This window comes from Trichosurus vulpecula, chromosome 3 (genome assembly GCF_011100635.1).
Source record: "Trichosurus vulpecula isolate mTriVul1 chromosome 3, mTriVul1.pri, whole genome shotgun sequence".
NCBI classification, from domain to species: Eukaryota; Metazoa; Chordata; class Mammalia; order Diprotodontia; family Phalangeridae; genus Trichosurus; species Trichosurus vulpecula.
Genome location: NC_050575.1, coordinates 304,506,675 through 304,520,980, shown reverse-complemented (window position 1 = coordinate 304,520,980; position 14,306 = coordinate 304,506,675). Strand labels below are relative to the sequence as shown.

The window sequence follows — 14,306 nt, the reverse complement described above, 5'->3', positions numbered from 1 at the left end:
CATTAAAAATCTTTAGTGTTGGGGCAGCTAGGTGGCGCAGTCAGTAGAGCACCGGCCCTGGAGTCAGGAGGACCTGAGTTCAAATCCGGCCTCAGACACTTGACACATGTACTGGCTGTGTGACCTTGGGCAAGTCACTTAACCCCAACTGCCCTGCCAAAAAGCAAAAAAAATAAATAAATAAAAATAAAAAGAAAAATCTTTAGTGTTTGTGTGAAATACATACAAAATATTTTCCAAAGCATCCATTTATCATTTTACTAATCAATCAGTAAATATTAAGAAAATCTCATATAAAGTGAATGACAGTTCACTTACAATCAAAAAAACACTGACTTCTGTTACCCCAGGTATCTTAAGGTATTGCATATTAACCCCTAAGGCAAAAATATTCCAAGTACAATTTCATAATTTTCATAATAAGTAGTTAGACAATTCATCATAGAAATCACTTGTATACTAAAAATGAACTTGTAAGTCAAGTTGCTCCCCCAGTTTGGCTATGAGTGTTTGTGTTGGAGGAAGGAATCTCAGTTCTTCAGTAAACCAATTTACTATTTTAGAATTTATAAGGCTCTCATTAGTCACATACATTCTTATAACTCCTTTCAAAGAACTGATAAGATTTTTGACCTTGTCATGGCTGAAGATTCAAAGTACTGAAGATCTGGTAAATACCCAAAGAATTTCATAGATAATGAGAATTTATAAGATCTTTTGTACTTTCTTAAACACCAGTATTTATTTTCCTCCTCATCAATTTTAAAGCAAAATATACCCAAGGAGATACTTCAGTTTTATAACCATAATGAAAAAATAAGTGACAGCTTAAATTCATCATTTCACAGCATTCAGATCAAAAGAGGAGTTAATCTTCTGATGATATAATTGCATCATTCTATAGGTATCATTTTCATTTTCTTTCAGTACTTTCTCAATCTCTTACCTCTTTATTCCCCAATCTGATACCAGTCCTATCAACAAAACTAGTTTTCTTCACTGAATCTCTCCTTTTCAAATTACCATGAATGTTCTTATACAATACCAATTAATTATAATGGTTTTATTTTTCTCTGATCAAAATGGAAAAAACATCTTCTCCCCAGAAAAGTAGCCTCAGAGGTCAAAGAAATAGTTACAAGTTGTTTTTTTTTTAAATAAAGATTGACCTTCAGTTGGTATTTTATTGAACAACAAGACTCCACTATCTTAAGAGACCTTCTGCCTCATAGGAACAAATCTGATCTTTGCAACTCCTGAGACCCCAAGACTTTTCTAATTTGTGCTCTTAAGACCTTACAAATGCATAGTCTATTCCATTTCCTTTTAGGTGGCTTCTAATTTACCTAGACACTTAAGTTCTGTTAAATCATTCAAAGAAGAAACACAGTGATAAAGTAAAAAATTCTAAAATTAAATGTTGGTTGCTCTCATATTACTTGCTTCTTGTATGGAGGGAGAAAAGAAGAGGTCTTTTGAATACCTCAAACTAAATGTCTCATAGTCATCTTAAGCTCAGCATGTCCAAAGCTAAACCTATTATCTTTCTCCCTAAATCTTCTCTTCTTATTATTTTTCCTCTTAAGAATTGAACATAACTGCTGGTGGAGTTGTGAGATGATCCAGCCATTTTGGAGAGTAATTTGGAACTATGCCCAAAGGGCCATAAAAATGTTCATACCCTTTGACCCAGCAATACCACTTCTAGGGTTGTATCCCAAAGAAATCACACAAGCGGGAAAAGGACCCGTATGTACAAAAATATTTATAGCGGCTCTTTTTGTGGTATCCAAGAATTGGAAATCAAAGGGGTGCCCATCAATTGGGGAATGGCTGAACAAGCTGTGGTATATGAAGGTAATGGAATACTATTGTGCCATAAGAAATGGGGATGATACAGACTTCATAACAACCTGGAAAAACCTACACGACATAATGCTGAGTGAGTGGAGCAGAGCCAGGAGAACATTATACACAACCACAGATATATGGGTTCCGTGAGGACCAACCCTGACAGACTTCACTCTTCTCAGCAATACAAGGTACAAAGACAACTCCAAAGGACTCACGATGGAGAATGCTATCTACATCCAGAGAAAGAACTATGAAGTTTGAATGCAGATTGAGGCACACTTCATGCTCGCCTTTTTTTTCCCCCTTTTTTCCTTCTCTTTTGTTTTTGGGGTTTTTTTTTGGTTCTGTTTCTTCTTTCTCATGATTCATTCCATTGGTCGTAATTCTTCTCCACAACTTGACTAGTGTATAAATTAATTTCAATGCGAAGTTATATGTGGTAGTTATATAAGATTCCATGCCATCTTGGGGAGGGAGGGGGGAGGGAGGGGAGAAAATCTGGAACTCAAAATTATGTAGAACTGTGTGTTGTAAACTAAAAATAAAAAAAAAGAATTGAACGTACCACCATTCTCCAAGTCACCCAGGCTTGCAATCTAGGTAGCATCCTCAACTTTTGACACCTCCATCTCCATTCTCTTGCCAAATTTGACAATTTTACCTTTGAAACACCTCTAGAATATGCCCCTTTGTCTCCTCTGACACTGCCACCAACCTGGTGAAGGTCCTTATCACCTCAAACCTGGACAATTGAAATAGCCTCTTTGTTGGTCTGTCTGCTTCAAGTCTCTCCCAACTCCAGTCCATCCTCCACTCCACTCTCATAGGGATCTTCCGAAAGTACAATTTTGACCACGTCTTGGCTCCCCCTGCCCCGCCGCAACTTAATAAATTCCAGTGGCTCCCTATCACCTCTAGGATCAAATATAAAATCCTCTGTTTCACATTCAAAACCTTTCATAACATGTCCTCTACCTTTCCATTTGTGCTTACACTCCCCTTTTCCTCTCCATGTACTCTGTAATCCAGTGACCCTGGTCCCTTTGCTGTTCCTCACGAAAGATGCTCCATTTCCCAAATCTGTGCATTTTCAATGGCTATCTTCCATGACTTCAATGCTTTTCTTCCTCACTTTTGACTTTTGTTTTCCCTGAATCTTTTCAAGTCTCAGCTGAAATCTCATCTTTTAAAGGATGTTTTTCCCAGTCTCCCTTAATGTTAATGCTTTCCCTCTGAAGTTACTTCCAAATTACCCTATATTTAACTCATATGTATATAGCTGTTTGTATGTTATCCCCCTCTTTAGAATGTGATCTCCTTGAGGGCAGATACTATTTTTTGTCTTTGTTCAGTGCTTAGCACTTGTTGGTCTGCTGTTGGGATTTAAGTAGCCATTTAGTCAAATAGCCACCATTTAGACTGTTTAGAGAAATATTGGTAATCATTAACTGACCCTGAAGAAGTTCTTTTGAAGTTCTTTAGCTTTTTAAAAATTTTTTGCTATGATGAATTGTATTGATAATTAAGGTGGGACTTTTTCTTTTTACTGTTTTCTCTCTTAGCACTTATTTAATCAAGTGCCTTTGAAGAGTCTGGCCTTTGTTTCTTTGATTAAATTAGGAATCTTTGGTGACCTCCTTGCCTCAGTGGGAAGCCTGGTTTGCATGGGTTTGAGTGACATGTTTGTGATGTTAGAGGATTTTAGGCCACATGGGTTTGAGTCCCAGGTTTGGACCGTTTTTAGGCCACATGGGTTTGCGCCCCAGATTTGGGATGTTTTTAGGCCACGTGGGTTTGAGTCACACATTGTGACGCCCTTTGACCCTGAACAAGATATATAAACTCAGAGGTTGGTGTGCTCCCTTGGGGCTCTCAGTCACTGGAAGAGTGGCATGTGACTCTGGGCAGACATTTTAAGAGCCCCTGGCTTGTAAACCCAGATGTTGATGCTTTCCTGGTAACTATGAATTGTGATTTGGTCTGTTTGTATTGTGTATGTTTGTATTTGCTTTGAAGTTTAGGTTGCTGGCTTTTCCTCTTGAATTAAGTGAGATATATTTGTATGTGTGATTAAATTGAGATTGTTAAACCTTTGACATTACTTTCCTTAGTAAAGCAGATCAAAGAACCTGTGTTAGCAGCCCTTCTGTATGCTGGTTGTTATTGGTTTTACACAGCCACGGTAGCTGCTAGCAGATTGTTTCTACATGAATTTAGCTAAGCATATAGATATATAAATGTTTATATGTAAATTTATATACAAATTTTGTGTTCATTAAAACTGTTTTGATTAAATATATAAAAGAAAATATTATGCAGAAATGTTATCCAAATAATCATTTATGCAAATAATATGCAAATCATGCATTTATGCTTAAGAAAATTTTCATTTTTAATGTTTTTTTATCTTAGGCATGCACTGATCATCCTGGAATATGCGTATGTCAATTAGAATTTCGATTTCCAGATTGTTACCGAAGGAAAACTAGAGCCACTTACAGTTATTCAGACTTGTCATCAGGTTGGTATCCATAATACAGCCTATAAACAAATGAGCAGAGGCATAGCATAGAATTAAGTGAACTTTATCAGCATCAGGAAAGGAATGTAGGGTACTCAGCCTCTCATATAGTTAAAGAAAGGGAAGACACAGTCAATTACTCTAGAGAAAGATACCTGTAAATCTTGTTTGGGGCTGGGATCAACTTCAGTGTACTTAACTTTGGCTTTAGCAGCATAGAATTGCTGATGATTGATGGGTTTAGCAATGCCAGTGTGCAATAGAGCAGTTCAAGAAAAAAATGAGAGAGGGGTAGGGTATCTGGTCTTAGAAACTCAGAGTTTGGGTATTTCCATGGAACTCTAGACTCTGAGAGATAAGCTTTCACCTTATCCTGCCTGGAACCAGGCCACCAATAACTTCTGGGACATTTCAAATTATTCTACATGTATCTTGGCCATCTTTCTCATCTGCCTCCCTTCAGACCTTGGACTCTGTCCCCTGATATCTTGGGTTTTTATTGGGGAAACCTTATTTTTCCTGGAACCAGGCTGCCATATCACCTTCCAGACATTATCAAGCCATGCCATAATGCACTTACTGCTCTCTTTCCATCTTCCTCCAATGCTGCTTTCTGGCTTCCCTTTATGTATTTTCTTCACGCAAATTTCTAGCTCCTTGATAGTAGAGACTATTTTGCTTGGTTGTATTTGTCTTTGTACAGTGCTTGTCCCATTATGAATGCTAAATGCTTTTTCAGTCATCCATCTGCCCATGTATTCACCCATCCATTCATCTATCATCTACATATCCATTCATACCTGTGATTCATTCCTCTTCTCTGAGTTTCATATTGCCCTTTGGGTCAGTTATTTTAATGAGTCACTCAGAGGGTTTGTTTCATATTCAGTGATATAATGCTGTATTTGGAGTTAGGAAAACCTGGGTATAAATCGCACCTCAATTCCTTATTAGCTGTGTGGGACTTGTCAAGTTCTGACCCTTTCTGAGCCTCTTTTTCCTCATTTGTAAAATGGGTATAATAACAACCACTTCGCAGCATTGTGAAATAATAAATGGTGCATTTCAATGTGAGCTGTTATCATAGGCAATGATAAAACAAGTTACCCTTAGATTCAGCCACCTAATGACATATGTGACCTAGGTCTTCCTTTTTTTCTGAGTATCCATAATAGAGCTTTGGCCACCAACAATATCATCATCAACCATTAAGTGTGGGGGAACCCTTCCAATTGCCAGAAAAAGGGCTGGTATCGAAAATTCCATAGTTGTAGGGGATGATGCTGCATGTAGCATAGCAGGAACCCTCCATTCCCATAGTGATGATTCCAATTCTTCTGGAAAAGCTGTGCTGCCATCTTCACCTTCTCGTGTTAGGTAGAACAAGAAATGGTACTGATATTTTTGTGTAATGTGAGTTGGTGCCAAAGAACCATGCATAAGTGGTATTTGTTATAGATAAATTAAGGGGAATCATTGTTTATTGGGAAGTTTCTGTGATGGAAGTACCTAGCATTCTCCTGGGAACTTGTGTTTTACAGCAGAATTTTTATTGGTATTGGGCAGCTGCATCACTGTGGTTCATCTTTGTGTCTAGTTTATTATGGTGCATTGTGGTCTTTGAGACAGTCAGCTGAAGTAACTAGCTAGCTAGACATAACAGAGCATTCATGAGGCCCTTGCTGTGTGCCAGGCCTGGTGCTAAGCACTAGGGATACGAACACAAATGGACAGTTCCAACTCTCAAGGAGCTTGTATTCTGCTGGAAGAGAAGAGTTTATTAAAGGAAGCTGAAGAGTGGTGCATGCAGATGGAAAGGAGAGAACGAGGGGCTGCCAATGGGAACAGGAGGCCAGCCACAGGGGAAGAGGTATCTCCAGGGTAGGAGGGCAGTGTCTGGAGAACAGAATCAGGAATAGAGCTAGGAGAAATTAGTCTTAAAACCTCCCAATTCCCCTCTCCCCCCTTCCTGAACATGTATAAAGTGTTTTGCAAACTTGAAAACACTATTTAAATAGAAACTATTATTGTTAATAATAGTGAATACAAAGTAGGACTGAGGACCTTTCCTGGGAGGAATCCAATCAATGAACTTCCCTAAGGTACATTTGCGCCAATTACATTCTTGCTTCACTCAGATCCAATGGTTATATCTCCAGAATACCAGGATATCTCTTGTAACAAATGCTCCTAATCAAGTCAAAACAGATTTTTACCTTAAATGCATCTCAAAATGTATACCCTGTATACTTCATTCTATACTTTGAATACAACACTTGTCAGGAGATATATAGCAAGGTTCATCATTGGTCCCCTGGAATAGTTGTGGGATACTGCATTTATAACATACTACCTTGGTCCCCCTAGCCAGAAGGTCAAGTATGTTAGTCCTCAGCAAGGGTTCTTGGATTTTAGGCATATATTCTGTACCATATTAAAGCAAGTTCCACTTATTTCTATGTGTTTTAGTATTTTTAACAGAAAAGAGTTTTATATTTTGTTAGAAATTTTTTAGCATTTATTGAAATTATGATGCAGTTATTTGTTATTTTTTGTTATTAATCTGGTCTGTTATGCTTATAGTTTTCATAAATGGATAAAACTCTGTATTCTTGGCATAAATCCAACCTAGTTATAGAATATAACCGTTTAAAATGTTAAGTGCTTTATTAATGTTTTAGTTAAATTTTTGTGTTGATGTTCAGAAATAGTCCCGAGTTTTCTTTTTCTTCCTTGCCTCTCCCTGGGTTAGGTATTAGGCTCATATTTGTGTCCTCAAAAGTGTTTAGAAGGATTCCTTCTTTTCCTTTATTTACAAATAGATTATGTAAATTGCAATTATTTTTTTAGTGTAATAGAATTCACTTGTGAAACCATCTGGTCCTGTTTTCCCTTTGGGATTTCATTCATATCTTGTTCAGTTTTCTATGATACTGAGTTATCTAAATATTCTATTTCTTTTTGTAATCTGGATATTTTATATTTTTGCAAATATTTATACATTTCATCTGTTATCAGTTTTATTGGCATTAAATTAAGCAATATAATTTTTGATAAGTTCCTTTATTTCATCTTCAGTTTTGAATTCTCACTTTTCATTTTTATGACTATTGTATTTTCATTTCTCTTTTTAAAAAATCAGAGCTAGTTCTCTAATTTATTAGTTTAAAAACCTAGTTCTTAGTTTTATACTTAATCCAAAGTTTTTTTCCTTTCTATTTTATCATTTTCTTTAATTTTACAAATTTCTAATTTAGTGTTTGGTATTTTAATTTTTTTGTTTAGCTGTATTTTTTTAAGTTGCATTCTTAATTCTTTAATCACTTTTTTCTCTCTTGTGTTCATGAAACATTTAGATGTGTAAAATTTCTCCTGACTGCTTTGAAACACTGTCTCATCATTGTCATTTTCTCTGAAGAAGTTTTCTACCATTGCTATGATTTGTTCTTCGATCTATCAGTTCTTTAAGAATAAATTATTTGGTCTTCAATTATTTTGACCCTTTCTTCAAAGGCTCTTTATCGATTATAATTTTACTTGCATTGTGCTTTAAAAAGGCTTTTTAATATTTCTGTTTCACTTTTATATTTTTCTGTGGATTTTATGTCTGAATACAGAGTAACTTTTTGTATAGGTGCTATACGCAGCTGAGAAATGTTTATTCCTTTTTTCAATACCCATTCAGTAATTGCCAAATATTTTTCTTATCTAACTTTTCTAAAATGCTATTCTGGTCTTTAATTTCTTGTTTTTCAAATTTTATACTACTGAAAGGGTACATTGGGGTACCCCACTGTTATAGTTTTACTCTTTCTTTCTGCAGTCTGATTAGCTTTTCCTCTAAGTATTTAGGTGCTATGCCATTTAGCACACATATACTAAGAATTGATACTGATTCATTATCTTTGATGACTTTGTCCTTTCTTTGCATTTTGATGGCTTAGCAAAATGTCTGGCACATCATAAGCACTGAATAAATGTTTGTTGACTGACTTCTTGTTGAATTAGATTTAAAAGCTTAAGTCTATGTTTATTGTAGCCTTGTTTAGAAAAAAATAAACTATTCCTTGTAGCTGGTTTTTATGTCGTTCATAGTTAAAAGTAGTAAGCCTAGTTTATCATTACTCTGAATTTCTTTTTTTTTTTTAATTATTCTTAGATGTTACCTCCATAGGCGGCAGAGTTGCAGAGCTTCCAAGGAAGAACTGGCTGCTTATAAGTTTCTACATTTCTCTACCTATTCTTTTCATTATAGCCATTATAACTGTCAAGTGGAAATCTCTGAAAGGATGCTTATCCCGGGAGGAATCACCAATTACTGAGTAAATTGAATTTGTGTATTTTTATGCACCAGGTGTGAGCACATCTCAGCTGTTCACTGGGTGTGAACAAGACCTACAGCACCTTCACTCAGTCAGTTAATCACTCATTTATACCTTTGAGACTGTGGGAAAAGTCCTTGATCAGTTTAGATGTCTTTGAAACCCACTGGATAGAGTGATGTTGCAAAGGAAGTCTGCTTGGATTAGTTAAAGAGCTTGGTTATATCTTGTAGCGTATGGTTTTTAAACTACTGGGGCTGGTATAAAACATCAGCTATTATAACCAAAAAAAGATTGTATAAAATACAATGTATGAAAATCCCAGATACTATTTAAAAAAACTACTTAGAATAGAGAATTTGAGTGTCTGAAAGTCTAATGGTGGAAGCCTCTCATGAGCTCCAGAGAAAAAAGTGCTCATGAAGGAAGGAGAGCACGTCAGCCTCACAAACAATAAAATAGATTACATTTTAATGGGCAGAAAATGGCTAGTTATTGAGGTTGAAGTCATTTCTGAATTAGTATTCAGCATAAAGTCAGATTATTGGTTTATTAGAATGAAGATTTTAGATTCAGTACAAACTAGAAGAAAATAAAAATGAGAAGATATGTGGAGTGCAGTTGGGGCAACTTCAAATTGATCCAGTTAAATAAGGTATTGATACTGAAAAATGAGAAAAATATATAAAAAAAACCAGATCTCACCACATCATTTTCTGGGGAAGTTTACCTGACATAAATCTGTTGTCATAATGAAGAGAATAGGGGAGACTAGAAGCTGCATTATCCATCAATGAATGTCCTTGTCAGGTCAGAAGTATGTCAAAGGCAACAAGATTTAAAACATAAACTCACTTGTAAAATATTACATGGAGTAGAGTATGAGCAATATCACCTCATAAAACAATAGCAATGGAGAGAAAATCCTATTTGTAGAAAACTTTTTGAGCAATTTAACTAAGCCAAATCATCCTAAAGATAGGAAAGTATCAATTGGAAAGATGACAATACATGGAAGAAAAATGGAAGTTTGTAAGAATTTCCGTAATAAAGTCTCCTCTCAATGAAGCCACCATATTCCGACTCTTAAAATTACTATTCACAGTTTGCTGTATGAGGAAATGGAAATGGCACTAAAGAAAGATGTAAATGATAGATAGACTGGGTCAAGAATACACAGAGGAGGTCCAAACTGGATCACAACTCAGTTTTGAAGTTATTGAAAGATTGATTCTCAATGTATCTGGGAAAAAGGGAGGATAATAAAGGCTTGGGAAAATCTCAAACATACCAAAAGTAATCAGTAACTACTAATCATTATTCCTTTGTATATCTCAAACATACCAAAAGTAATCAGTAACTACTAATTATTATTCCTATGTATACAAAATATTTTTGTGAATTTTTTCCTGAGCTGTGAAATTTATGAATATTTTCATTTTTGAACTATTTAGATATGAGAAGTCAACAGTAAAGATTTTAAAAATTACATTCTACAGAATATCATTTTGGTGGTTACAAAATTGACTGAAATTTGTAGAGATCATAAGATCTCAATGTATCTGTTTTTTGTGGACTATAAAAAGGCATTTTATTTCATAGAGCAAAATACTACCTTAAAGGCTATCTTCCATTAAGTGTCTTCCATGAAGATCACACAATCATAATGTATTCCTTGAAGGATATTATTGAGGGGCAGCTAGGTGGTACAGTGAGTAGAATATTGGCCCTGGAGTCAGGAGGACTTGAGTCTGCCATCAGACACTTGACACACTTACTAGCTGTGTGACCTTGGGCAAGTCACTTAACCCAATTGCCCTGCCTTCTCCCATCAAAAAAAAAACTCAACAAAAAAGAAAGATATTATTGAGATAGCTTAGATTAAAATTAAAATCACAATATTAAATAAGGCACAAAACAGAAATATACTCAGTAAATATCTTTGCTATCATAATATACACTATTGTCCAAATTAAAGGATTCCTTATAAATGGTGAGAGCTTTCAGATGCTCCTAGTTGCAGATAACATTGTGCTGATTACATCAAATGATAGAGTTTTGTAGTACTTCCTAAAAGAATTTTGATGGTTCAAAAGAATTCAGACTATCTAACTAATGGAAAATCCAAGTGAATGAAGAATGCCTATTACCTAGAATATGATACGTTGTTATGTAGACAACCCATAGTACCTATATCTTGGACAGACACTTTTGAGGGATAATTTAAGCCCTGAGTTGTACAAGAAAAGGGAAGTTGCCTGGATTAATTTTGGAACACTGTACGGTGCAATAGAAAGCAGTGTTTCATAGTAGGTAGAATGGCAGACTGGGAGTAAGGGAAACTTGGGTTAAAATCTCTTCTCAGACACTTACTAATTGTATGACCCTGGTCAAATCACAGCCTTTCTCAGCCTCAGTTTCCTCATCTATAAAATGAGGATAATAATAGCACTTATCTCATGAGCTCATGAGGATCAAATGAGATAATATATGTAAAACGCTTTACAAATTTCAAAAGCACTATATAAGTGTTAGCTATTCTCCCTGAAAAAAGGCCCATCTTTTCAATATCAGGATTCTTTTGATGATGTGTAGTTGTGAGTCATGTTAAATATTTTAATGTCCAAATATCATCCAAAGAAAAGTGCATGATATGAGAAGGCTGAAGAATTTCTAACAAGGAATTAACATTGAAGATGTGGCATAAAGGATGTAATCAGAGAGAAGTATGGATGGAAAAGAAAGCAGAAATCAGTCATGTAGCAAGAGTAAAGAATAAGTGATGAACAACCTGTGTGCTCCATTAGTATCCAAGAAATATCAGGAGAGTTAGAGGGAAACCTGCAGAAATTTGGGTGGACAACCTGTGCAGAAATCATGGGAAGACATGGACAAGAGTTGCAAGAATAAGGCAACATGGATAGTTTATAATTTGCATTTTTGTAGGAAGTACTCACAATGATGAAAACATAAACCTCAAAGTATTAAAGAAGTTGGTACTTTAAAAATGAGATACTTTTAGAATGGTTAATGAATTGACATAATATGGAGGAGCAAAATTATATCAATATTGACATTCTCACTCTAAATGTAACCAAAAGAAACAAGAAAGTTAGAAATAAAAGGATTGGATCACGGGTTCTTTTTGTGCAGGCAAATGAAGAAGTTTGATGGAGTTGATTTCATTGTGTACCCAAAGGAAACAAGAAACTTGATTTCATGGTACATTTGGTCATCTTGATTCATACTACTCTTGAAAAGCATAAACAAAAAGACCACAATAAAGATGATTATTGTAGCTTATGTGCCACTATTTTGCAGAAGATCAAGAAAAAGAGAAATTCTATGAAGAACTTGACAAGATTTTATAAACCATGTCACTAATTGAACTTAGTGACTTCCATGAAATAGTAGTAAAGAATGATGGGAAAATATATTTGAAAGGGGAATGGCTAAATGAATTGGGATATAGGAATATAATAAAATATTTTACAATGCGAATGAATATTAAGAATTCAGAGGAACTTGAGAAGGACCAAGTTTCATTCACCATTAGCATGAATTAACATAGAGTAAGGCAAACAGACATAATAGAATAATACATAAAATTGTCACAATGATGTAAAAGAAAACAACACTAACACTGATTTTGTGAATCATAGCCAAGTAAAGATGATGAGAATGAATATAGGTCATCTATCAACTGAAGAGGGATAATTCATTAAAATAAACCATAAACAATTTTTAGGTATTTGGAATCAGTTTAGTTGAGGTACTGAACCATACACTGAATCTGTGAGGGGTAAAGGAACCATTCAATCTTCAGGTGCTAAAAATATACATAATCTTATGATAGACATGTACCCTTCCCAGTATGTCATTAGGAACATTTATGGCCTTAACTTTTTAGTGAGCCCTGTGCAACCATTTCTAAAAACTCAGGAAGGTGGCCAGAGAAGAAACAGTGACTTGACTTCTCCAATTCTGATATTTCTTGATAGGGGGAGAAAATTAGAAGTTGAGTTTGTCAGCAGTGTGTTTTAAATAAAAGTAGAATTAGATACTTGTAGAAACTGATCTTCTAAAGGAAATATTCTTTGATATTATATAGCCTTGGCATAATTGCTAATTTAAAACAGTATTTTTACTTTTACGTAGATCTGGATCAGAATTCAGTACATATTCATATAGCAGTAGCAGGTAAGCACATCTATGAAGTTTACCATATTTTAAAAAATTATTTAATTTATTCATTTTCGGTTTTCAACATTCACTTCCATAAGTTTTAAATTTTCTACCCCTCCCTCCCCCTTCTCTCCCCAAGGTGGCATGTAATCTGATATAGGCTCCACACATACATTCCTATCAATCACATTTTCACAATAGTCATGTTGCATAGACAAATTATAATGAATGGGAGAACCATGAGAAACAAAACAAAACAAAAGAGAAAAGAGTCTGCTTCACTCTATATTCCGACTCCATAGTTCTTTCTCTGGATGTGGATGGCATTTTCCATCATGAGTCCTTTAGAAAAGTTTTAGGTCCTTGCATGGCTGAGAAGAGCTAAGTCTATCAAAATCAGTCCTTACACACTGTGGCTGTTACTGTGTACAGTGTTCTCTTGGTTCTGCTCCCTTCATTCAGCATCAATTCATGTAAGTCTTTCCAGGTTTTCCTGAAGTCTACTTGCTTATCATTTCTTATAGCACAATAGTATTCCATTACATTCATATGCCACATCTTCTCCAGAATTTATCATTTTCTTGTTTTGTCATCTTAGCCAATCTGATAGATGTGATGTGTATTTCAAAGTTGTTTTGATTTGCATTTCTCTAGTTAGTAATGATTTAGAACATTTTTTCATATTACTATAGACAGCTTTAATTTCTTCCTGTGAAAATTGCTTATTCACATCCTTTGGCCATTAGTTTACCATATTTTTTTCTTATTTTTTTCTTTATTTAATATTTTTAGATTTCAACATTGATTTCCACAAGATTTTGAGTTACAAATTTTCTCCCCGTTTCTACCTTCCCCCACCCCAAGATGGCATATATTCTGATTGCCCCTTTCCTCACTTTTCCCTCCCTTCTGTCACCCCACTCCCCTCCCCTTATCTCCTTACTTTCTTGTAGGGCAAGATAGATTTCTATACCAAATTGCTTGTATATCTTGTTTCCCAGTTGCATGTAAAAAACATCTTTTTTTGAGCATTTGTTTTTAGAACTTTGAGTTCCAAATTTTCTCCTTTCTTCCCTCCCCACCCACCCTCCTTGAGAAAGCAAGCAATTCAACATAGGCCACACATGTATCATTATGTAAAACACTTTCATAACAGTCATGTTGTGAAAGACTAACTATATTTCCCTCCATCCTATGCTGTCCTCCTTTATTTAATTTTGTCCCCTTGACCCTGCTCCTTTTCAAAAGTGTTTGCTTTTGATTACATCCTCCCCTTCTCTGCCCTCCCTTATATCATCCCTTCTCTCTTATCCCCTTGCCAAAAATATGGAACAATTCACCAATTTGCGTGTCATCCTTGCGCAGAGGCCTTGCCAATCTTCTCTGTATCGTTCCAATTTTAGTATGCGTGCTGTCGAAGCAAG

At 35.3% G+C, this 14,306-nt stretch overlaps 1 protein-coding gene and 1 non-coding gene across 2 annotated transcripts in view; one reads left to right on the top strand and one right to left on the bottom strand.

Annotated features, from left to right (window-relative positions):
• Nucleotides 1-8,701, top strand: part of LOC118842519 (disintegrin and metalloproteinase domain-containing protein 32-like) — a 132,867-nt gene extending 124,166 nt beyond the window's left edge. The window contains exons 18-19 of the mRNA XM_036749997.1: nucleotides 4,267-4,375; nucleotides 8,535-8,701. Of these exons, the coding sequence (XP_036605892.1) occupies nucleotides 4,267-4,375; nucleotides 8,535-8,701 (276 nt within the window). The remainder of the gene's footprint in view (nucleotides 1-4,266; nucleotides 4,376-8,534) is intronic.
• Nucleotides 8,702-14,202: 5,501 nt separating this feature from the next.
• Nucleotides 14,203-14,305, bottom strand: LOC118845248. The gene has a single exon (XR_005010106.1). It is a non-coding gene; the product is annotated as a U6 spliceosomal RNA (small nuclear RNA).
• Nucleotide 14,306: the final 1 nt, after the last annotated feature.